The 24,304-nt window shown below is 44.1% G+C and overlaps 1 protein-coding gene across 1 annotated transcript in view; it reads left to right on the top strand.

The window, feature by feature from the left end:
• Nucleotides 1-24,304, top strand: part of UBXN8 (UBX domain protein 8) — a 222,784-nt gene that overhangs the window by 39,929 nt on the left and 158,551 nt on the right. The window contains exon 2 of the mRNA XM_078677839.1: nucleotides 10,050-10,181. Within this exon, the coding sequence (XP_078533965.1) occupies nucleotides 10,050-10,181 (132 nt within the window). The remainder of the gene's footprint in view (nucleotides 1-10,049; nucleotides 10,182-24,304) is intronic.

Genomic DNA, 24,304 nt, shown 5'->3' with positions numbered 1-24,304 from the left:
TAAATCCCATTTTTACCAGAACTAATAATGGGTCTAGTGTTTTACCATCTAAAACTGTCCTTTCCAGTAATAACCTTGGAGCATCGGTTCCATCTGTCTCACAAGATACTAATCCGATTAATGTAAATGTCTTGGAAGGTGAATCCATCCCGCCAAACAGTGATTCATTACAACTTCTTGCTAGCTTTAGGGATTTATTAATACACCATCTTCAACCCTTAGAGAAGAGCATCATGGCAATAGAAAAGCAACTTGCCATTCTCCTTTCCAAATCATCCATTCAGCCTGGGGTGGGTATTATTAAAGCAGGAGGGGCTCCAACTGTTACTAGTTTGGGGTCCACTCCGGCTAATTCATCTAGATTGCTGGTTACATCTGTAGCACAGGCAAAAACTAAGGAGCTTCCAACCCCCACCTTGGTCTCTGCCTTGAATAAGAGTATACCCCCTAAATCTAATGCTACACCCATATCGCAGCCTACATCTCAGGCCCACACAACAAGTCAACAAAACTCTACTCAACCCACGCCTGCAGTTATACCACCAGTTGTTAACGCCATCACAACACAGGGGTCACTGCAGCCGCCCCCAGATAAACCCGTGATCCCTCAAAAATCACATCATGCAGATGCCAAGAGGGGGCCCAGGTATAAACGTCCGGTACATCTCCCACCGGAGGTTTCTCCTTTCACGGTAATCTTAACGGGAGTTCCGGAACTCCCAGTAGGTACCGATGAACCTTCCTGGTCCCTGTTGAATAAAATCCTTCAATGGCTTAGTATTAACAGGCCATTACAGCCTGCTAATACTTGTAGAATATCTTCTGTTCGTAGGGTTTCATGGGTGGGGTCGAGTTCAAAGAGTATTCAGGGGGATTGTGTCATTGTTACTTGTGTAGACGCATCCTCGGTGAATCACATCTGTTCTTGGCCAGAGTTGGAGAAGAAAGGAGGAATTGATACCCAGAGGCTCTCGTTTTTCTATCCCCCAGTATTAAATTTTCATGCTCCAACATTAGCTCCCAATTGGGTTATTCCTCATGAACAACCTTGGAATAATGGAGGCCCCTGGTTGACACAAAAGAACAGGAACAGGGACTGGCCTTTGCGCCCCTGGTATCCTAATAAAGGCCACCCTATGGGGAATGGATGGCAAGGCATTCATACCAGTAATAGGTATGACTGCCTGGAGATGGTTGACTGACATAGAGCTTCATCTTTCCCTAGTCAGTTTGTTACCGAGCAACCTGGTTTAGCCTATGAATGTCAGTCATCTGCCAAGGTCAGAGCTTCAGCATCACCTACGCCGGTCTGTACATCCATTGCTGACCTGGCGGACGGACGAGATGCTACGGGAATAGAGGGCAGCCCTACAGATTCCCCCCCATCTTATAACTCTACTAGTACCACTCCAATTACTAATTCCTGTAAAGTATTCAATTGTAATGGTCCTGATACTAGTACATCCATCGACGGCCCCAGACCAGGCCCAGTTGCAAGCATCCAGGTAGCTAGTTCAACCTTATCCTGTGTTACCCAGCCAGAGACGGCTACCGCTGACACAAGTAAGCCTGTTGGTATTTCCCTTATTTCCTGGAATATTGCTGGCATTGCCAGTAAAATAGATACACCTTTTTGGACCAGGTTTATTGGGGAAGGATACGACTCAATCCTCCTCCAGGAAACGTGGTGTCTGGACCATATTAATATCGAAGGCTACTCATCGCACTGTCTGATAGCTACTAAATCTAGCTCGGGCAGGGCCAAGGGGGGCCTTTTGCTGCTCCTGTCCAATAAGTTGATTAACTGTATAGTCAGAAGTAGTACGTCAGTTGGGACCTTCAGCCAGGTTGTAAGGGTGGAATGTAGAAAAGGTATTGATCTGGTTATAGTTAATTTCTACAACAATATCTTTGATGCCACTAGAGGAGATATTTTACCACCTCTTGAAAAAGAAATCGTTAGGGTTATGGGTATTTCGAAAAGAAAGGCAGAGGTCATCTGGGTAGGGGACTTTAACTTACAGCCCTGTTATTTGTCCAATGGGAGCCCCTGTGGTCTTGGAACAGCTATGTATAGCCAATGGGGGGGAGTGGGAGAGAGGGAGGATTCCCTCCACTTCCCACATTGCAAATATGGTTCTATATTGAACAATATGTTAATTACGCTAGACCTGACCCTTTTAAACTGTAACAAAAATATTCAGGCTGTTACATGTCCTACCTTTACTGGAAGGGATGCGGGGTCATTTATAGATCACATTCTGTTGTCTAGTAGCGGAGACATTTGTAATTTACATGTTAAAGAGGAAAGTCTCAGTGACCATAACAGCATTTGTATATCCCTCCTAGGGCATGGTACCCCAACAAAGTCAGTTGAATAATGTTCTACTGACCTAGTACCCATCAGACCGAATGGTCTCAGGATCAGATGGTCTGGAATTAATTCCAAGGCCAAACAGAAGGAGGTTTTAACTAACTGTAAAATTCAAATTAGTTCTTGTCTAGACAATGAAATTAACTCTGGTCCCCTATTATTACTCTTTATCACCATCAATAGTATTATTGATGGTATTTTCACTAGGGTCCCGGCATCCAATAGAGGTTTGAAGCAGGGGTGGTTTGACAAACCCTGTATACTTGCCCTCCGGGAACTAAAGAAGGCATTAGGCATTAAACCACGTGATAGCGAGGGAATTAAACACTTTAGGTCTAACTATAAATTAGCAATTACCAACAGAAAAAAGGTTTTACAGAGTGAGGCCTGGGATAAGTTAAAAGAAGCAGCGGAGACCAAAAACTGCAAACTTTATTGGGAAACTATTAATAGTCCTTTTCTCAATAAAGATGGTATCCCAGAATTAACATCCTATGTTGCATGTAGTGACTGGATTACCCATTTTTCTAACATCTTTAACCCTGAAGGGTTACCCTCTGAGTCATCGTCTCTTGAGACTACCTCTTGGCCATCTCTCCCTTTGGGAGTAACACTAGAAGAAGGTCATGATGGACTCTCTAATAGTAAAGGAGGGAAAGCTCCAGGCCCAGATGGGGTCCCGCTAGATCTATATAAAGCCGAACCAGATCTGTGGGTCCCCATCCTGGTGAGGATCTTTAATTGTGCGGCAGAAGCTGATTTCCCTCCCTCCTGGGGCCAATCTGTTATTATTCCTTTACATAAGAAAGGTAGCAAATCTCAGGCCTCCAATTATCGACCGATTTCCTTGCTGGACGCTTCGGTAAAGGTAATGAGTAGGATTCTGCTTAAAAGGTTAGAAACCTGGGCAACTGAATCGAATATTTTAACTAGAGTTCAATATGGTTTCCGGAAAGGTATGGGCACTTTGGAACAATGTGTAAATCTGGATCTTTTAATTAATAAATACACTGTGGCCAAAAATGGCAATCTCTTTTTATGTTTTGCTGATTTGAGCAGCGCGTTTGATTTAGTTAATCATGTTATTCTTTGGGAGGTTTTGCTAGAATCTGGGGCACCGAGGGAAATTGTCCACTTTTTAGCTAGACTTTATGAAAAACTCTCTTGTAAAGTGCGCTACGGCACCCTAGGCGAATGCACCCCCTTTTTCAAAGTTTCACGGGGCATCCGGCAGGGATGCGTTTTGGCCCCTCTTTTATTTTCCCTCTTTATTAATGGTGTCGATCGCACCCTGGTTGACATCCAAGCAGATGCCCCTTTGATTGGAGGAAGACCTGTCCCACTTTTACTTTATGCGGACGACGCTGTTCTTTTATCTCGCACACAGATCGGCCTCCAGCGTCTAATCGATGGTTTTATGTTGTTTATTCAAAATAGGAGGCTTTGTGTGAACAAATCCAAGACTTATGTCATGTCATGTGGCCAGGCAGCAATAAAGACAAAGCATACCTTCTTCCTGGACAAAGATAAAATGACACATGTTAAAAAGTTTTGTTATTTGGGAATTACATATAATAACAGCGGGACCTGGATTTCGGAATTCGATACCATTAGATCAAAAATGCTGCGGTCCACCAGCAGCATTTTCCGATTTGCCACCAAACTTGGATCAAGAAGCATCCCAGACATGATTAATATATATAATGTTCGTTGTGCCTCTTCTGCACTGTATGGGGCCGGTGTATGGGGCCACAGTGAAGGCCCATCCCTCCAAATGGATGAAAACAAGTTTTTAAGGAGATTATTATGTGTCCCTCCTTCCGCCTCTGTTCAATTGATTCATGAAGAGGTTGGGGTCGAGTTTATATCTGACTTAGCAGCCGTTCGGCCACTCTTATTGTGGCGTTCTATTTGGGCTAAGCCAGAGACTCGATTCACTCAAGATATTATTCTTGATTGTATAGGTTTGGACCATTCTTCACGTATACAGTGGTTGAGATACATTCATTTCTGGTATCACCTTTTATTTAATATTGATGTGTTACTTGATCCAGAGCAGGCAGTCTCTATCCCAAAAAAGGAAATTAAGTCAACGTTCCTAAATTTTAAAAAGGTAGAGCGAGACAAAGTATACGGTAAGCTAGCCACCGTAAAGTTCTATAAGGACTTGAAATTAACTCTGGGGCTTCAATCTTACCTTGTGAACGTGACCCGTCCCTCCCATCAATTTGTATTAACTCGTGTCAGACTGGGTATTGTTCACCATCTGGTTGCGTTTCCGAACCAGAAAGTTAGATCTGAGATACCCTGTCCATGTGACAGTATTTCACGTCAGAGTTGTTGCCATTTTTTACTTTTTTGTAAATTTTTTCATTTTCTTAGGGTAAAATACCTCAAACCCATTTTTATAAAGTACAATACCCGTTCCACAAAGACTGCACTGACATTATTATCCTCATTGGAGAATGAGGATATTTGTTTCTTTTTGGCTACCTATATTTTGAAGTGTACAGCTGCCAGGAAAAGTATGTTACTGTAAATTTTCTTATACTTACCTGTCTGTACCTGTGATGTACAGCTGCCAGGAATTGTATAGTGCTGCCTTACTCTTTACATTCCTGTCTGTACATATAAGTTTTTATGAGTTTTATCCAAGCTTTGTAAATAAGGAATAACTTTATGTGTCGATGTGCACAGCATGAATTGTATGATTCCCTGCTTTCTCCAGATTTACCTTTTATGTTAGTCCATGTGGCCCAGTTTTATTTTACCGGAATGTACAGCTGCCAGGAAACTATATTCGTTGTGACAAATCTTTTGATTTCCTGTCTGTACACCTATGAACGTTATATTATTGTATCGGTTAGTTGTTTTTAAAATTAACTTTTTTAACTGTTGCCCACTAGCTTTTTCATATGTCTGCTACTCCTTTCCCTTGTAATATTTGTGTGTTTATTGTGTATTAATATTTTAACCTATGTATTTTTATTATGCTTGTATGATTTGTATGTGCAAATCGAATAAAAGCTTATGAACTTGAACTTGGGTGCGCTCGCTTCTATTTCAATTTAGAGCAAGGACCCTGAAATATTCCCTTTGCTTCCTGTGAGGTTTCCAGCACAACTTGAGCTCATGAGTTTGCCTGTGTATCAATGTATCTAAGCAAATTATGATTCATTTTACTTTTTTCTTGGTTACTACCAATTATTTACGAGAATGTTTTTAGTACCTTTTTAAGGCTCAACAATTATCATAAATGCCTACAAGCTTTTAGGTGTCTACAAGATTTAACTGAAAATGAAACCTGTTGTTTCTTAAGTTTGTTTCTCAAAAAGACGTACATTCAAGAAGCACTGTGCACTTTGATTAACATCTTGTACCATGCTTTTTCTCAAAGTCTATATGATACATGTTGGTCGCCTTTGATGTTCATTTATCTTTTTTGTATGTATTTTAAACTGCTTATGTGGAGAGTCTCCCTGCCGAATAAAGATGTTTTGATTGATTGATGGCTTAGTTCAGTCTCTTAATGATAAGAATATGTCCATAAGACATCAGGAGTGAACATGTTGCTGTCCACACCTGCGCTGCGCTTTTGACAAGCCTCCCAGGCCACGTGCTTCCAGCCGAGAATAGTCCTGTGAAAGTTCATGCAGGCCAACTGTGACTGCATTCTTGGAAATTGCCAGTTTAGCTGCCAGTTTTCTGGCAAGGACTTTAAATTGTGCTCTATCCAAATAAACAATCGTATTCCGAGAGAGCCAACATTGTCCTAAAGCACTTCACTAAGCGTCATACTTTATTTTTACTCCATTAACATGTGCTGCTGCAGACTGCACTGCCTCTGCCATCACCTTCCTCTGTCAGTGGCACCAAACTGGTATAAGACTGCTGATCCTTCTGATGCACTTCGGGATTCCTTCCAGGACGGCTCTTAATTCCCCCAGCAGCAGACCATGTAGCCAGCACATGTAAACAAAGCTGCTCTTCGCTTTGCCCACACTTTTCATGAGTATTCCACTACTAAGTATGGAAGCACACCATGATGTCCCTCCTTACATTGCATACCAGCCATTTGTATTGGACATTGGTGAGGCAGTCATAGAGCTGCTGCCTTTTGCTTGTTTGCTCATGAGATGCAATTTTAATTGTTTCCTTATGTTCATGTAATTTATACAGTTACTGTTAAACCACAAATGAGTCTTCAGATCTTGTCGCCAAAACATTATTGTTGCATATACATTGGCAGTCTGAGCACATAGGACGTTTCTTAACTATGTTTTACATCATGATTGCAGGTTTCAGATAATGCCCCACAATGAGCAAGGTATTGTTTCCTCACCCTTAAACGAGTATCCAGTAGTACAGTCTGGGAAAATGCATAAAGTGGCACTCTAATACAGAGAGCAGTCAACACCTTTCTTTGAATGAGGCACCACTTTGCACACTTAGGAAGTGGGAACCCACATTATTAAAAAAACATATACAATAGAAGTAATTATTCTGAAGTAACCATTTTATTCACATTTGTAAGGTAATAATAATGACAGATTACAATCTGCTTCAGGTGGAGTGCTACATCAATGGTAGATAGGTGGCCTTGTATGCTTTACTAATTTATTTCATAGTAATGGGTCGAATATCTTACTTTTTAAAACACAAACTGGCCTAGTTTTAAAGAATTCGTCCATTTGGCCATAACAACATAAAATACATTGGATCTTAAACAGCAATAATGTCTGTAAAGAATATTTGCTTAGTCAGGGTGACATCCCTGCCTAAGTCAAATGCTAGACCCATGAAAAATAGCCATTTTCAGGGGGACCTAACCAGGATAAGATGGTAAAACCAACTAAAACTATAAATCCTGAACACAGACAACTTGGTTTTATGACACAGGCTTCTTTATGTTTTTCAATCCCTCTCCAGAACTTTGGAATATAAGCATTGTCCTCGACTAAAAGCAGAACAGTAAGATGCCGGGGCTCTCTGCTTAACTGCCCATGCATCGAAGCAGTTGCATATGGGGCCTCAAAAACAGAAATTATTGTGTCACCTTCAGTGAACATCGCATACCAAACTTAGACAGATATTGGAGAAAGTGACACATTTCCTGATGATTTGTCAGATGGCTCCAAAGTTATAAGTTAACCCAAAAAATGCCTTGTAACTGAAAAAATGTGATTGAACCATAACCACAATGCTGTCGCCAGTTGCTGTAGATAGATGCAGATATATATATCCAAGAGTTCAACGAGTGAGCCGATATCCATGTCTATATTCCGGAGAACAAGAATGTTCTTCAGGAATTAGGCTGCAAGACAAGATTGGATGGGTGCTCAGGAGTTTGAAGTTGGCAGAGGTGGCAGTGAGTGCTTTGTATGAGTCCAGACACATTTGGCTATCAAAGTAAACCTGTAGGGTTTGTGCAGAGACTGATAAGTTAAGGGTATCTAGTGTGAATGTCATTTTGAGGTGGAGTTAAGTGGAGATAAATGAGAGTTTGGGGAAGCAAAGGGTCATTTAGTGTCTGATTGTGTAGCAAGGGGTCTTAGCGTCTGATTGCTCTGAGGTCATTTGCATTGCCATGGATGAAGTGAGGGTGGGAAAAGAGAAAATCTGAGCTATTCATCAAGAGCTCATATGGGAAGCTAAAGACAGAGGGCACTACTCTATCCCCTCACAGGGTCGGAATATGTCGAAAAAGGCATGGAACCAGAATGGAGCGTTGGGAGACTCCACAGGTAAGAGGTGGGTGAATATGGGATAGCAGCAGCACATGGAGTAGGAGCAAAAGGAGAAGGAGTAGGTGACGCAAGCAAGGGCAGGATTATGATCCAGGAGCATATTGAGGGTTGAATTGACAGATTCTGCTTTTAAGCACTGGGTCAGTTTGTTTGTTGAGAGAAGGTTTGTTCGAGCCTAGCAAGAATGTGCGATGTGGAAATGCACTGGGGTGTTACGAATTGAACTGTGAAGATGTCAAAGTTAGGTGCAAGAAGAGTTGATTATGGGAAGATTTGGCAAGAGTGCTTATAGTCAGATGGGTAGGAGGGTTTCAATAGTACTGCAAAAAGATGAGATGGGTGAACAATTTGGAGAATTTGAGACAGCAAGGCAGCTAGTGATGCAGCATTGTCTTAGATATAAAGAATCAGGTTTAATCTAAAGATATTTGTAAATAAACCGCAACAAAAGATTGCAAGGTTCTGCACTTTTGGTGTGGGTGTCAGGATAACAATATTTGTGGTTCAAGAGTGAGTGAGTAAAGACAAGAAGAAGTTGTGGAGTGCTCATCTTTCTCCATTTCCAGCTATGAGAATGCCTACTTGTTTTCATGACTTTTGTGTTAAAAGGGGCGTGGGGTGGCGTGGAGTTTGGCTATGTTCGATGATTCACTTCAAGTTCTTAGAAAAAAGTGATGAAAAGTCTGGCAGGTCTATAATGTAGGACACTGTTTAGTCCATGTGGTAGTTTCTGTTGTGATGGCTATGTTCTTGAAATAGGTTGGAAGACTTTGGCTAGGAGGGTTGGTGAAGCAGAGGTGCTTGCACAAAAGGTTGCAAAACCCACCACAGCTAGTTGTGGTTAAAGGCCCATCTGTTTTTTTGGAGGGCAACAGTGATAGCAGGTTTGGGCCATGTGTTGGTCATTGCATTGAAGGAAGCTGCTATGGTTGTTAATAGAGTGATCACAGATGTATGTTGTTTTATTTCATTTTCCCTTGCACTTTATAGGCAGTTTGATCTATATTGGTGGTGGTGAGGGGTATTTCTCACAGGGAGATATTTACTTAGTGTATGATCGGTGGTGGCCGGCACGGATCTGGGAAGGCAGGAGCGGAAGAGCCCCCACTGTGTATGATAAGGTTTAGTTGAATGATCACTGGATATAGTGCGGTTTCTTCCACCTCTGTGCCTCTGGAAGTGCCATGGGCGAGTTAAAAAACAATAGAAGAGATGAGAATTTTGACTCGAACTTGGACTCAAAATGGAGGGACAGATCGGCATGTGGTCTGAGGTGAGTGGTTGCCAGAATGGTGGTAGATTGGGGAACAAAGGAGCTGGAGCATGTGGACACAGGAAGATTGGCCATGGCGTGCCAAAGCTTGAAACAGCATACTGTGTGATGACACATGCACACTTATAACACAGTGCTCACTCTGCTGTCAGCCATGACATTCTTTTTAATGGGCCTTCACAGTGAATCAAAAGTCAAACCTAGTCTTTGGCATTTGTCTCACTCCCGAGAGATCCGGGGGGTGTATCAACTTTGTCTGATGCTGCACTGCCTTGCTTCCGATGTCTACTGCCTCTGAAGGGAACCTGCACTCATTGCGGCAGTGGGGCGCCCTGGAGGAGCTCTCCTCTCCTCCGAGTTCAAGGCTCACCAGTTTGTTATTGAACACTACGGAAAACAGGGTCTCTGGCCGTGTTTGTGTTCTCAAGGAAATCAAATTGAGGGTGTTTTAAAAGTTGTTGTTTTGTTTGTTTTAACTAAATTGTTTTATTCTGTTTTAGTCCAGTTAATTCCATATGTGAGTCAGCTTACTGTGTTTTTTTTTAGGAATTATAGTTGTATCTGCACATGATGGACACAGGAACGTGCTAATATCAAACATAATACACGTTTGACTAAACAAGCAGCTACAAATCGTAATCTTTATTCATTACAGGTGTGAAGGACTTTGTCCTGCTAGCCGGGCGATTCATCTTGGCTCTTGCTCTTTTCAGTTTACTCATTTCCTATGTGACTCCGTGGATTCAGTCTTATTCAGTGGCGTCTTCCAGAATCTCCCCTTCGAACGGTAAGGAACGAATATGAATTCATGATTTTTTTGTTTTTATTCACATGAATGGCTACATTAAAATCATATATTAAATACTACAAATGTCCAGATGCAGCAACCACAAACTGCAAGAATAAGCAACACATTCATTAAAATAAAGGAGGTATGCGGGTGACTGAGATGAAGAGTATCTCCTTTGGTATAACAGCTTCCCAGAGGATACCATGCTTTTGGTTTTCTTAACTCGAGTCAAACAGGTTCGTTTATTCCAGCTTTTAGCATCTGGAACTTATATTCAACTAACCTCACAATCAAGAGAACCTTTTTGACAAAACGTTTTTTGGGGGAATGTGTTGCAGTTTACTGTTATTGGAAACGCTTCATTTATTCACCCAACACCTGCATCATATTATCGCCAACACAGTTGCCCTGAAGATTAAGTCTTCTGTGCGATTTCATGCATGTTTCACTGGATACCAGGGCAATTCAGTTAACGTCCTGTGGAAACAGCCTGAAATACTTTTCATGCTGAGCTTTGTTTAGTGAGAAAGTTGTATCTAGAAGAGGCTCGGCCTTCTAATAGGTTATGTGTCTGGTGGTGGACTGGCCTCTTGATGCAAACCTTTGTTCTGGGTGGCAACTGAATGTAGAAGAGGCTTGGCCTACTAATAGGTAATGTGTCTGGTGGCGGCCGGCCTCTTCATGCTCACTTTTCTTAATGGCAAAAGTGGGAAGTATAAGGAGCTCGACCTACTAATAGTCGATGTGTCTGGTGGGAGACTGGCCTCTTGATGTAGAGCTTTGTTCAGGGTGAAAACTGCATGTAGAAAAGGCTTGGCCTACTAATAGGTAATGTGTCTGGTGGGGGGCTGGCCTCTTCATGCTCACTTTTCTTCATGGCGAAAGTGGTACGTATAAGGAGCTCGACCTACTAATAGTCGATGTGTCTGGTGGGAGACTGGCCTCTTGATGTAGAGCTTTGTTCAGGGTGAAAACTGCATGTAGAAAAGGCTTGGCCTACTAATGGGTGATGTGTGTGGTAGCGGATGGGACTTAATGTTCAGCTGTATTCAGAGCGAAGACTGTATCTAGAAGTTGCTTGGCATATAGTAATAGTCGATGTGTCTGGTGGGAGACTGGCCTCTTGATGTAGAGCTTTGTTCAGGGTGACAACTGCATGTAGAAAAGGCTTGACCTACTAATAGGTGATGTGTGTGGTAGCGGATGGGACTTCATGTTCATCTGTATTCAGAGCGAAGACTGTATCTAGAAGTTGCTTGGCATATAGTAATAGGTGATGTGTCTAGTGCAGGGCTGGCTCTTTTGGTTGAGTTTTGTTCAGGGTAAAAGTTGTATGTAGAAGAGGCTTGGCCTACTAATAGGTGATGCATGTGATAGGAGACTTGCCTCTCTATCTCAATAGCTCACTTCAGGTGGAATGCTGTATGCAGAAGAGCTTGATATACTAACAGGTAACGTGCCTGGCAAAGGAATGGCCTCTTCATGCTGACCTTTCTTCATGGCAAAAGCAGTATGTAGAAGAGGCTCAGCCTACTACTAGGTAATGTGTTGGTGGGGGGCTGGCCTCTTCATGCTCACTTTTCTTCATGGCAAAAGTGTATGTAGATGAGGCTTGGCAAACTAACAGGTGATGTATGCGATGGTGGACTGGCCTCTAAATCTCAATAGATCGCTTCATGTGGAAAGCTGTATGTAGAAGAGCTTGGTACACTAACAGGTAATGTGCCTGGCGAAGGAATGGCCTTTTCTTTCTGACCTTTCTTCATGGCAAAAGCTGTATGTAGAAAAGGCTTGGCCTACTAATAGGTGGTGTCTGTGTTGGGGTCTGCACTCTTCGTGTTGATCTTTGTTCAGGACGAAAGCTGTAGCTACAAGATGCTTGGCATATAATAATAGATGGATTCTGACCTCTTCTGGTTGAACTTTGCTCATGGCAAAAACTGTATGTATAAGAGGCTTACCATACTACTAATAGGTGATATGTGTGATGGGAGGCTGGCGCCTCTATATCAATAACTCACTTTAGGGCGAAACCTACATGTGTAAGAGGCTCGGCCAACTATTTTGTGGTATGTCTGGTAGGAGACTGGCCTCTTGATACAGAGCTTTGTTCAGGGTGACAGCTTTATGTAGAAGAGGCTCGGCCTACTATTAGGTAATGTGTCTGGTGGGGGGCTGGCCTCTTGATACAAAGCTTTGTTCATGGTGACAGCTGTGTGTAGAAGAGGCTCAGCCTACTATTAGGTTATGTGTCTGGTAGGAGACTGGCCTCTTGATACAAAGCTTTGTTCATGGTGACAGCTGTGTGTAGAAGAGGCTCAGCCTACTATTAGGTAATGTGTCTGGTGGGGGGCTGGCCTCTTGATACAAAGCTTTGTTCATGGTGACAGCTGTGTGTAGAAGAGGCTCAGCCTACTATTAGGTTATGTGTCTGGTAGGAGACTGGCCTCTTGATACAAAGCTTTGTTCATGGTGACAGCTGTGTGTAGAAGAGGCTCAGCCTACTATTAGGTAATGTGTCTGGTGGGGGGCTGGCCTCTTGATACAAAGCTTTGTTCATGGTGACAGCTGTGTGTAGAAGAGGCTCAGCCTACTATTAGGTTATGTGTCTGGTATGAGACTGGCCTCTTGATACAAAGCTTTGTTCATGGTGACAGCTGTGTGTAGAAGAGGCTTGGCCTACTATTAAGTAATGTGTCTGGGGGGTCTGGCCTCTACATGCTCACTTTTCTTTATGGCAAAAGTGGAATTTAAAAGAAGCTTGACTTACTAATAGTCGATGTGCCTGGTGGGGTACTGGCCTCTTGATGTAGAGCTTTGTTCAGGGTGACAGCTGTATGAAGAAGAGGCTCGGTCTAATAATAAGTGATGTGTGGTGGGCACTAGTCTGTTCATGCTGAGTTTTCCTCAGGGTGTCTTTTACATACATATTTCTGCCTGAACAGAGATCGTCAAGCACAAGCCAGTCCTCCATCACCGATAACCGCTTATTAGTTAGCCAAGCCTGTTCCATAGTGGTCTGTGAGGCAATGAATAGAGTGTCTTCTCTGTCAACTTCGTAAGGTACATAGTCATTCAGAGCCAATGTTGGCAGTGCGCTGAAAGTCAGTTAATAAACCACCTGAATGTTCTGCTGCTGTTTGGAGTGCTGGGCTAAAGCTGCATTAATGTGTTTAACTTAAGTGTGATAATGTACATTATGATTTCTTGGTGATCCCTTAAAAGGCTTCAGCTTTTGTTCTTGTCTTATGGTTTGCTTTCCTGCAATCATTTTGTTAACCAAAACCTAAATCCCTTATTCCAACATAAATGTAAGCATCTGTGTAGAGTTGGGGGTTGCCCTTACACTTCAAGGCGCGCAGACAATATCTTGGAGGACTATTGTGTAAGGAGCAAACCTTTAGCTGCCTAACCCTTTTTGGTTGAGCCTGCACCCATGAGATCTGTGAACTCTGAAGGCACCATGGATTTTTGATTTCCAAGGATTGAGTATACAGGCTTGAGTTTAGCTCATTTTTGTTGGCTCCATTAGCAGCTGAACAAAAAGCTGGGTTATAAGTCATCTGTCGTGGAATTTGAATTAAAAGGCTATAGTAATAACACAATATACATGCCTATCACTTCGTATCATTTAATACATTTGTGTAGCGCTGCTACACTTGGGCTTCCAAGGATCATGTCTCCATTTTAGGTAGAGCCTGAGTCAGCGCGCATGCACTGTCTGCGAGACGACTTGTCCTGGAGTATGGAGGAGAAGCCGCGTCCACTCTCCGCCCATATTTGTCATTGACTTGTGTCATTGTCCTTCTTAAATGCTGGCTTCTGATTCCTTAGTAAGCATGTTAGTCCCTCCTTAGTACCGCCTTGTCTTCAGTTGTAACCTCCCATGGCGACTGGCCCCTTTACTTCGGTTGTTACACTGTACGTGTTTTTAAGTCTGTGAGCACTCTTTTCTTTAATGAGTTTCTCTACGTGCAGTTACAACATGCGCTGCTTCAGTTTTTTGTTATGTTTGTTTTTGTCAGTCATTTTTTCGTAAGACTTGTTTAGGCGAGCCATTCGGAATGTTGGCTCCCACGGCCCGTAATCCCCCAGAAAGGCTTTACCTTCTTGTGGTCTAGTTTATGTGCTTATTTGTTTGTTCATGCATGGGCGTAGGAAGTGTGGGGGACGCGGGGGATATGTCCCCCCCAGATTTTGGAGTGGGGGGGACACGGGGGACAAGGGTGGGGGGGGCGAGGGGACAAGAGAATTTCCCCTCTCCCTTCTGTTATTCAGCAGGGCCATTAGTGCGCTAAAGCGCTACCTAATGGCCCTGCACTTGACCTGCCTGGAGTCAAAGAGGCCACCGCCCTCTGCCCTTTGTTATGCTGCAGGAAGGCTCTGCGTTCTGGGAAGGGCAGAGAAGGGGAAACAAACTGTCTTTTCCTTCATACCCATTCCTGTCTTTGTCTCGCTCCTCCTTAAGTTCTGATTTCAAGAGCTCTTATTACTCTCTCTTGCATCTCCTTTCTTCATTTGTTTCTCTGTGAAATGGATCCAAAATAGGCGGACACTGGCTTGATATTTCCTCATTTACTGACCGTGTTATAATTCCAAAGAAAAACCTCGGGACGGAGAGAAAAAAAAAATGAAATACCTAAATTAAGCAATACAGAGTGGTCAGCAGACAGGCCAGATTGTTATTTACACCCACACACATTAGAACCACTTCACAGAGTTTGCCAGTGAAAGCGCTACTTTCTTTTTTTCTTCTTTCTTTGAACAACATTGTTTTCCCACTGGAAGTGCACCATTTCAAAGGGACTGCAATACCTGGTTGATAAGTGGAGTGGAAATGTTTAATATGATCATTTTCAACTGTTTTAATTATTTTAGCTTATAAAATGTATACTCTGTGTTCGGGGATGTGATTTTTTTTAATCAAACTGCTTACATTATGAAAGGATATAAGCAATGGATATTGAAACGGGTCCCTTCCTGGTCCTGTAGCCATATCCTGAATATTTCAGGTAAAATCACTTACTGATTTCTGAATAATGAGTTTAAAACTGTTACGGTAACCATTTGTTCCTGAATACATTTCACATGATTTACTTATTCTTGCATTCCTTATGAGTGTTTTTTTTTTTATGGTGTTATTCATGTTTTTTTTTCAGGCAGCATTTTACTGTTGTCTAGTGCATAATTTGAATTTAGTTGCAGCACAATTGAGATGTAGCTGAAGGCAGTGCACGTTTCTCTCAGTGGGGCACTATGGTGTTCAGTGTGGGAGAAGATGTGGCACTCTGGCCAGAGCTGCTGAATTCGGAACTGGCGCACCATTTTCAGCCTTCATGACCAATCCACCAGACCGTACCCCTAGCAGAGCTCATTCCGATGCTACACCTTAGAAGGCCCGATAGACCTTAAAAGCCCTGGTGTCTTAGCACCCGTAGGTGGACCCTAATGGCGGCAAGTGTGAGTTAACCCGGAAGGCCTGTCCACCACATTCCATACTGCAGTTCACCTCCAGTCTTGCGAGCAGGCATACAAAGAAGCACACCCTAGATCAACAGTGACTGTCACTGAGGTCACAAGATCCTTGAGGCCAGTCCACCGCACCCATTGGTACCTCCATTGGCCTTTTTCAGCAGTAGTGCAACTTACCAGGGGTTGGCAATGTAGGACTTGCATGCACACCAAACTTAGGGGGTGATTATAATGTAGGTGGAACCGCCACGTCACCCCGTCATTGGCAGTCCCACTGCCATCGGTGACTGCATCAACGCCCACCATATTACAATGGTGGGTGCTTTCCTGGCGGTCGGAAAGACCAACCGCCACGCATCCGACTGGCTCCTTGAACCCGCCAGTGCGGCGGAGGGGCTCTTGGTTCCTACAATGCTGGTGGTGCCTACCAGGCACCACAGTAGGGCTTACGATACCCTTTACCCGCCAGCCTATCCATGGCAGTTCACCCGCCATGGAAAAGTTGACGGAAAGGGACATTGGAGGCCCATAGCGGGCCCCTTTCCCCCCAGCCCCCAGACATGGGACCTGACAGAGCGTCCGCCTCCCCCCTTCCGCTCCAAAACCACCGAGATAATCTGCGGCGTACCCCAAGGCTCATCTCTCATCCCAACGCTGTTCAACGTCTACATGGCACCACTCGCCCACATCGCCCGACAGCACGACCTAAACATCATCTCCTAAGCCGACGACACCCAGCTGATCCTCTCGCTCACCAAGGACCCCCACACCGCCAAAACCAACCTCCATGAAGGAATGAAGGCTGTCGCCGACTGGATGAGGGACAGCCGACTGAAGCTGAACTCGGATAAGACAGAGATCCTCATCTTCGGCTCAACCCCATCGGCCTGGGACGACTCCTGGTGGCCAACGGCACTAGGAGCACCCACCAACCACGCACAAACCTAGAGATCATCCTCGACCCAACACTCTCCATGACAAAGCAGGTCAACACCGTCTCCTCCACCTGCTTCAACACCCTCCACATGCATCGCAGGATCTTAAAGTGGATCCCCACCGAAACTAGAAGGATGGTCATCCAAGTCCTCGTCAGCAATAGACTGGACTACGGCAACGCACTCTACGCAGGAGCCCCGGCCAAATTACCGTCACGACTGCAACGCATCCAGAACGCCTCCGCACGACTGATCCTCAACATCCCCCGCCGCAGCCACATCACACCCCACCTGAAAGACCTGCACTGGCTCCCGGTCAACAAGAGGATCACCTTCAAGCTCCACACCCATGCACACAAGGCGCTCCACGACACCGGACCGGCGTACCTCAACAGACGACTCGGCTTCTACGCCCACCAGCTCTGCTCCGCAGACCGCGCCCTCGCCATCGTCCCCTGCATCTGAAGAGTGACCACCGGTGGCAGATCATTCTCCCACCTCGCCACCAAGACATGGAACACCCTCCCCATCCACCTACGATAAACCGAAGACCTTCTAACCTTCAAGAGACTCCTCAAGACCTGGCTCTTCGAACAATAGCAGTCCCCCCCCCCCCCCCCCCTAGCACCTTGAGACCCTCACGGGTATGTAGTGCGCTTTACAAATGCTATGATTGATTGATTGATTGATTGACGTGTCAGTTTTTACATAGCGGCAGATGATGTAGCCAGAAGCACCTGCTGCAATGTAAAAGATAGGCACTGCGAATGCCATAGTGGCGGTCGCATTGTAAGGCCTATCGTCGGGCCGCCACCTTAAAGGCCAGCGGTCCCATTCCCCGAATTCTGAGGTCTGAAGTCCGCCTGCCTTCGTAATCAGCCCCTAAGTTTGCAAACGTCATAGTCTCTGCTTCATACACAAACACTTTTAACATGTGCAGCCTGCTTTCGCGCCACTGGAGTTATGCAGCAATGGAGGCCAAAATTATGTTGCAGAAATTGACTAAATGATGCAACAATAAAAGGCTGCAGTGTAATGTGGTGCATTTTATGATACTTTATTTCTTTAACATATTTATACATACTAACAGCCTCTGCAAAGCTTTTGCCTCATTAGTACCTGTGTAACATACAAATGCAGCACAGGGAAAGGTGACCAGTCAACCTTTGCAAAGGGCCCTACACTTCACAGCAACATAAGTCACATTTCTTTTAGTAATTTTTTAACCGTTTGAGCTACAAAATTGTTTTGGGTCAAATCGTTAGATTATGCAGCAGATGATGTATTATGTGGGAAATATGATACAGCCATAGTTAAGTGGAATTTCTTTTCCACTTAACTTAATTTTGCCCCAGCATTGTAGTTGATCAATTTATAAGTTCCCCAAACCCAAAAGTCGAGTTTGGGCACAATTTGCATTTTAAAAGCAGTCCTACAACACAGGGCTACGTTTAAACTGACCTCAGTGCACACATGCAAACGCAGAAAAGGCTGTTGGCCTCTAAATTGCCATGCCCTATTATATTCTAGGGACTTAAAGTAGTTCTAATTTCCCTGCCCTATTATGAACTAGGGCCTTATAGGAGAGGTCATGCCAATCATAGGGGTACCCTAACCCCTAGTGCACCCTATGTAGGTGTTTTCACAGTATCTTTAAGTGTCTCTTTCAGAATACCACTGGCCCTGGGCCTGTTCAGGCAGAGGCCAGTGTCAGTCAGAGTCAGGTACCACCAGTACCAGTCAGAAAAACGTTGGGGGGTGCCCAGGGCACAGGATGGCTTTGCAACACTAAAGAAGCACAAACTCAGAATTTAAAACATAACACCATGGTTGGGGGGTTCGCTTTAATAATCAGAATTGATTTCTAGCCTAATGAACTCATTTTCCAACACTAGGATAAGGAAATACTGGGGAAAAATCATAATGTTCTAATCAATACCTTGAAGTTTTCATGCAGCTCTTTGATGACGGTTAATAGCTCACTGTTCAATGTTAGGATTTTAACTTATAAACTGCAAATACCAAAAGAATTTCTCAGACAAAAGCAGTAACTCACTGACCTATTTACATGATATGCATTTTGTGAACTGCGTGGTGGACGTTCTTTGCAGCATGCATATTAGCCCACTGTGTCTACCTTACCAAGAGTCAAAACTTCAACTAGACAAACCTCCGATCTCTCTCAATAAAGAACATTAATCACCAAAGTTATCTTCACATTTTTATTGTTGCCTGAAAATTGCTGGAGACCACGGGCCCGATTCACAGAACTAACTTAAGACAAAATCCTAAACTTACTACTTTTGATATTCAAAGAAGTTAGGATTTTGTTTTAAGTTTGTCTTAAGACAGACTTAAGACAGACTTAAGACAAAATCCTAACTTCTGTGAATACCAAAAGTAGTAAGTTTAGGATTTTATCTTAAGTTATTTCTGTGAATCGGGCCCCAGGAATGCAGCAGCAGGTACTTTTCAAATCATAATGCACTTGCAAACACAATGCCCCTACCTTAAGTCAGCCACCAATGTTTGCTTGGTGCATCAAGATGATTCATATACATGTTTTTTTAACATTTGGACTGATTACTATATGAATGTAAATAACAATAAAGCATAAATGAAAAGTGTGACAACATGCCTGCTTATCTTAATATTTCACTTCGAAAGTATGCGATTGTATTTCTTTAACAGGCGGTGATTTGTATAGGGTCACTGGAAAGTCCACAAGGTTGTCCCTGTCCCCCCCAGAATTTTAGTGTCTCCTACGCCCCTGTGTTCATGCTACCCCGGGAGCGCTTATTCCCCCACAAGGCTTCCCAGCATTCATTTATTTGTCATTTAGGTGCATGATTTAGACAAAAAAATTAAAATCGCACGAACCTCGCCCCAAGGTATTGGAGCGCGTTTTCAACTCCTCTTCTAATGGGACAGGGAGCGTTGATATTTAGCGCGATGTATGTGCTTTATTTGTAAAAATAAAATATATATATATTTCATCGCGCAAACTCTACCCCAAGCGTGGTGTAGTTCATGTTTTGTTCACGCTACCGGGGGTGCTCATCGCCCCTTGCAAGGCATATGTATTTGTCTTTTGGGTGCTTTATTTAAAAAGAAAATGCACATCGTGCGAACTATGCCCCAAGGGATCGGATCACTTTTTCAACTCCTAACATTTTCATGGGATCCCCCACACTTAACATGGCCGACGCAAACATGGCCAATAATTAACAACTGAACCGTGGCAGATTCTATCACCCACACGTAACTTGGCAGACGCTTTTCAATAGAACGTGATGGATTTGGCTTTATGCAACCGGTTGTTTTGGGCACAAAAACAATTTGATAGTACAGTACCCAATATAATGTGCTTCATATCCAAAATACTACTCGGGTCCCAAAGGCGAGACCAATTGCATTGCAAGGCGAGGCGCTGTTTCCATTTTTCTTGTGTATGTGTTGTTTGGTAAACAACAGTATATACTGTCTAAAAAGTGCTGTTTGTCCTCGGCAGGCTTGGGTGTAGGAGAACACCCCATGCACTCAAATACACACAAATATGCCTTCATTTACTTGTCTGAGTTGTGTAGGTTTGTGCGCAGGACTTCAAAACACTCCAAAACGCTGCATGTTATCCTTTGCCGGTGTTTGAAAATGCGTGCCAATGTGGGTGGTAGTAGGAACATTACCACTGTAGCGCCACCATACCCAGATGTTTAACCGCTATATAAAACACATCATTACTGTTCAGTTTGCCCACCTGAGCGCTCCCAATTGTTGTATTTTAGCAGATGACATACATTCAGCTCGCCCCCGTCCTCCCTGGAGGTGCGGTTATTTTCCCGCATTGCCTTCTGCTTTTATGGGGAGTTCTCGTGATTAAAGCGGGAGCTAGCTGCAAGTGCAATCAAACTGCACACTGCACACATCCCGCATCCTCCTGACACGGCACACATGCGAAGCTGCACCCAGCCTCGTTCGCTTCCACCAGGCAGCTCAACTTTTAATGGCCAGGCTAAGGCGGCAGAGCCTATTAAAATCCCTCTTCCTCAACTCTGCATTAAGATTCATTCACAGCTTTACAGCCTGGGGTTTGTATGTGAACAGCACTGCCAAAAAGGCCTACAAATGTCTGGAGATAGTGAGTTTGTACGGGGAGGAACATGAAAGTCACCAGAGGCGGATTTAAAAAAGTGATTTTTGTCTCAGTTAAACAGCCATTCATATAGCAGGGTGAGTGAAATTTAACGCAGATTTCTCTCTCTCTCTCTCTGCCTGTGTTTGTGGTTTGTATGCTGGTAGGAAGTGGTAAAGAGTTGCATGATCGTCCTCTTCTTTATTTCATCCTTCTCGTGATGATCAAGAGATTAATGCACTTACGGGAGAGATAAGTATGCATTTTGATGCTCAAGGGCTGGAACACTGTGTGGGCTGCCTGAAACTGAATTCCTTCTGAAGGTGGCAACGTATATCAGTGGGTTAATGCGCATACTGCAGAGCCCAGTTTGCAACCTTAAAGGAAGGGACCGACTGAGCCTTTCATCCTTCCTTAGTGCAACTAAGATAGACTGATCACTGTGCCCAATAATCATCGAGGCAATATGAATGAATGAATGATTTTGTAAAGCGCGCAATACTCGAAGGTGTCTTAGCGCCGGTCGGATCAAAGACGGAAAAGGGGCGGAGGCCAAAGAAATAAGTCGACTAACACTAGCTCTAAGTCGGCGGAAACAGCTAGGTCTTTAGCTGATTTCTAAACAGCTGCAGGCTGTGTTTGGAGCGGAGGGCCAGAGGCAGGGAATTCCATAACTTTCCCCCCTGGAATGTCAGTGTCCTCCCGCACCATTTTGTTTGCTTAATTCTTGGAATCTGAACCTTATGCTCCGTGCTAGAGCTAAGCGTTCTACTGGGTGTATACCATTTGAATAGCTCTTGGAAACAGAGGGGGCCTGTTCCGTTAAGGGCCTTGTGCATTAGGCACAATGTTTAAAAAGAAATTCTCCTCTCCACTGGTAGCCAGTGAAGGCCATGCAGTAAATGTGACACCGGTTTAAGCTTGGGGATGTTCAAGAGTGTGGGGGACTGCAATTAACCTATTCCCTATCCTAGAGCGCCCCCCAGAGCAATGCGTTGTAATAGTTTGCGTTGTAAAAGTTGCGTTGTAATGGTAGGTCGTTGTAAAAGTTTCATTGTAAAGGTTACATACCCTTCTGAAGTTCTGTTGGAATAAACTGGAGTATTTTTATTAGAATATGTAACAAAAAATAGCCCCGGAGGTCACTGCATTAATGTGAGCACTGAAGCATAACTTGGTGTCAAAAATGACTTTTAGCCTTCAGAACTGGCTTAGGTACGTCCCCCAACTCCTGGGGCCACCAAGATGCATTCTAGAAGGAGGTTTCATTCCCAAAAAGCAGTACCTCCATTTTCCCGGAGTTTAGCTTCAGACAATTCTCCTTCATCCAACCTCCCACTGCGGTCATGCAGCTGCGCAAATTGTTGGCATCATTTTCAACCTGAGATTATACCAACACCACAATCTGTGTGTTGTCAGCGTAAGAGAGCATGGACAAGCCAAAACTCACAATAAGCTGTACCAAAGGGGTGACATATACATTGAAAAGCGTAGCACTGAGCACCGAGCCCTGTGGCACTCCACATGGGAGAGAGAAGGGTCGGGATTTTACCTCTCCCATCTCGACCCACTGTTGCCTGTTTTCAAGAAAAGAGCTCAGCAGCGATAGTGCCGTGCTCCTAAAGCCCAGCACATGTAGGCGTTTCCTAAGGAGCACATGGTAGACCGTATAAAAGGTGGCAGAGAGATAGAGTAGAATTAGTGCCGCTCTGCCACCCTTGTCCACCCTCCCTCTGCTTTCCTCTGATGCAGCCACCAGTGCGAACTTGGTGCAGTGATTAGCTCTGAACCCATGCTGTGCCGGATCCAGCAGTCGATGGGCATCTAGAAAGGTCAGCATCTCTGCGTTATTGGCCTTCTCTAAGAGGAGTGGAGTGGTGTGGCACACTGGTTAGAGGCGGCAGACCCGTAAGCAGAGGACGGCCCGGGACCAGGGTTCGATTCCCGACGCGGCAGGGTCGTGGACCAGGGTCAGCGGGCTCGATAATTCTCGCCTCGGTGCCTACTCTAGTCAGGGACCACACTCGGCAACTCTGGGCATTAGCTTGCCTCATCTTCACAACGGCCCCCCAGACCGCCGGGGATGCTTGGTCGCACCTTAGATACCCATTAGGGACCATCTCTCAGGGTGAGCCAGGACGGGTTCCCCAGCGGTCGAAGCGCGGAGATACTCCTCCAGGAGTTGATTCTAGCGCTATATAAACCCACAATTAAATTAAATTAAATTAAGACCTTAGCCGGAAATGGGAGTCGAGAGATAGGTCTATAACTGTTCACCGACTTAGGGTCCAGAGAGGGTTTTTTGGTTTTTTTTCGCTAGCGGAAGAATAAAGACCGTTTTCCAGATGCCAGGATATAGCCCAGAACTCAGTACCTGGTTCAGAAGATCATTAAGTGGTCCTGCCACCTGGTTAGCCAGCTTATTGATGATCCCTGGGGGGCATGGATCAGAGGGAGCCCCGGACTTAATAGAGTTGATAAGGCTAATAGTTTTGTCCTGCGTAAGGAGAGAAAACTTCTCAAAAGTGAGGGAGACTTCCTGACCAATAACTGAGTTTGAGACCAAAGCCTCTTTCGAGTTGTACATGAGGCCAGCACTGGGAGACTTCTGAGAGAATGCCTGAAAGATGGAATTGACCTTGGATTGAAAAAAGTCCGCCAGCTTACAGCAGAAGGATTCGTCCATCTCAAAGGAGTTGTTATTGCTGTGTTTGACAGACCTTTAACTGTTTTAAAAAGTCCCCTGGAGGATTTCCTGTTATTCTAATTTTCGGCTTTTATAAGCTCTTTGTACTCTGCAAGGATCTTTTTATACCTAGCTTTTTTCCCGGGGAGTAATCTACTCTCCAGAGATGCTCCTCCTGTCTGCACCTCAGTTGTACTTCTTCCAACGTTGGAGAAAACCAGGGAGCAGAGGGGTTTTTCCTATGGCTTTTTAGTGTTCTCACGGGTACTGTTTTACAGCATGCAGTCTCCTGCCATTGTGTAAGGCTGGTAGCAGCCTTGTCATTATCCTACATGTATTCCGATACATTACAATACACCTTCTTCTCTGCACTAGTAACTTAAGAAATGTTATTGCTAAATTATGTATTTATTTAGGATATTTGTTTAGCACAACTTTCACTCTCATAGTGTCTTGGCACTGTGTAGATTCTTATTGACTCATTTTATGCACACATTGAACTCTCTGGGCAAACAGATAGAGCAGCGGAGTTTCCGTTCTGTTAGTATGAGACATATTATGCTGTGCTATGGCGTCACGTGCGCTCTAATGACCAGTACGTAACCACACACACTTCAATAGCCACAGAATAAACTACAGAAATCGATCTACAGTTTTTAGCACTCTTTATCTCTTTCCCGTCTACCTGCCCCTTCACTGTCTGCCCACCCGCCCTCTTCACTCTTCCTATGCATATGTGATGGGGAGTAGAATCACTAGTATTACATCCCCGGGTTTCCTAGATGAACAAAGTGTAAAGAACAGGAATGGAACTCTAATCCTATGCTCATGGTGAAGACCATCCTCAAATAAAATTATAACAAAGATTCCCTATCAGGAAAAGATGTGAAACACT

This window comes from Lissotriton helveticus, chromosome 2_1 (assembly GCF_964261635.1).
Source record: "Lissotriton helveticus chromosome 2_1, aLisHel1.1, whole genome shotgun sequence".
Lineage (NCBI taxonomy): Eukaryota > Metazoa > Chordata > Amphibia > Caudata > Salamandridae > Lissotriton > Lissotriton helveticus.
The sequence above is the reverse complement of the archived record's forward strand: the minus strand, read 5'-3'. Positions and strand labels throughout refer to the sequence as shown.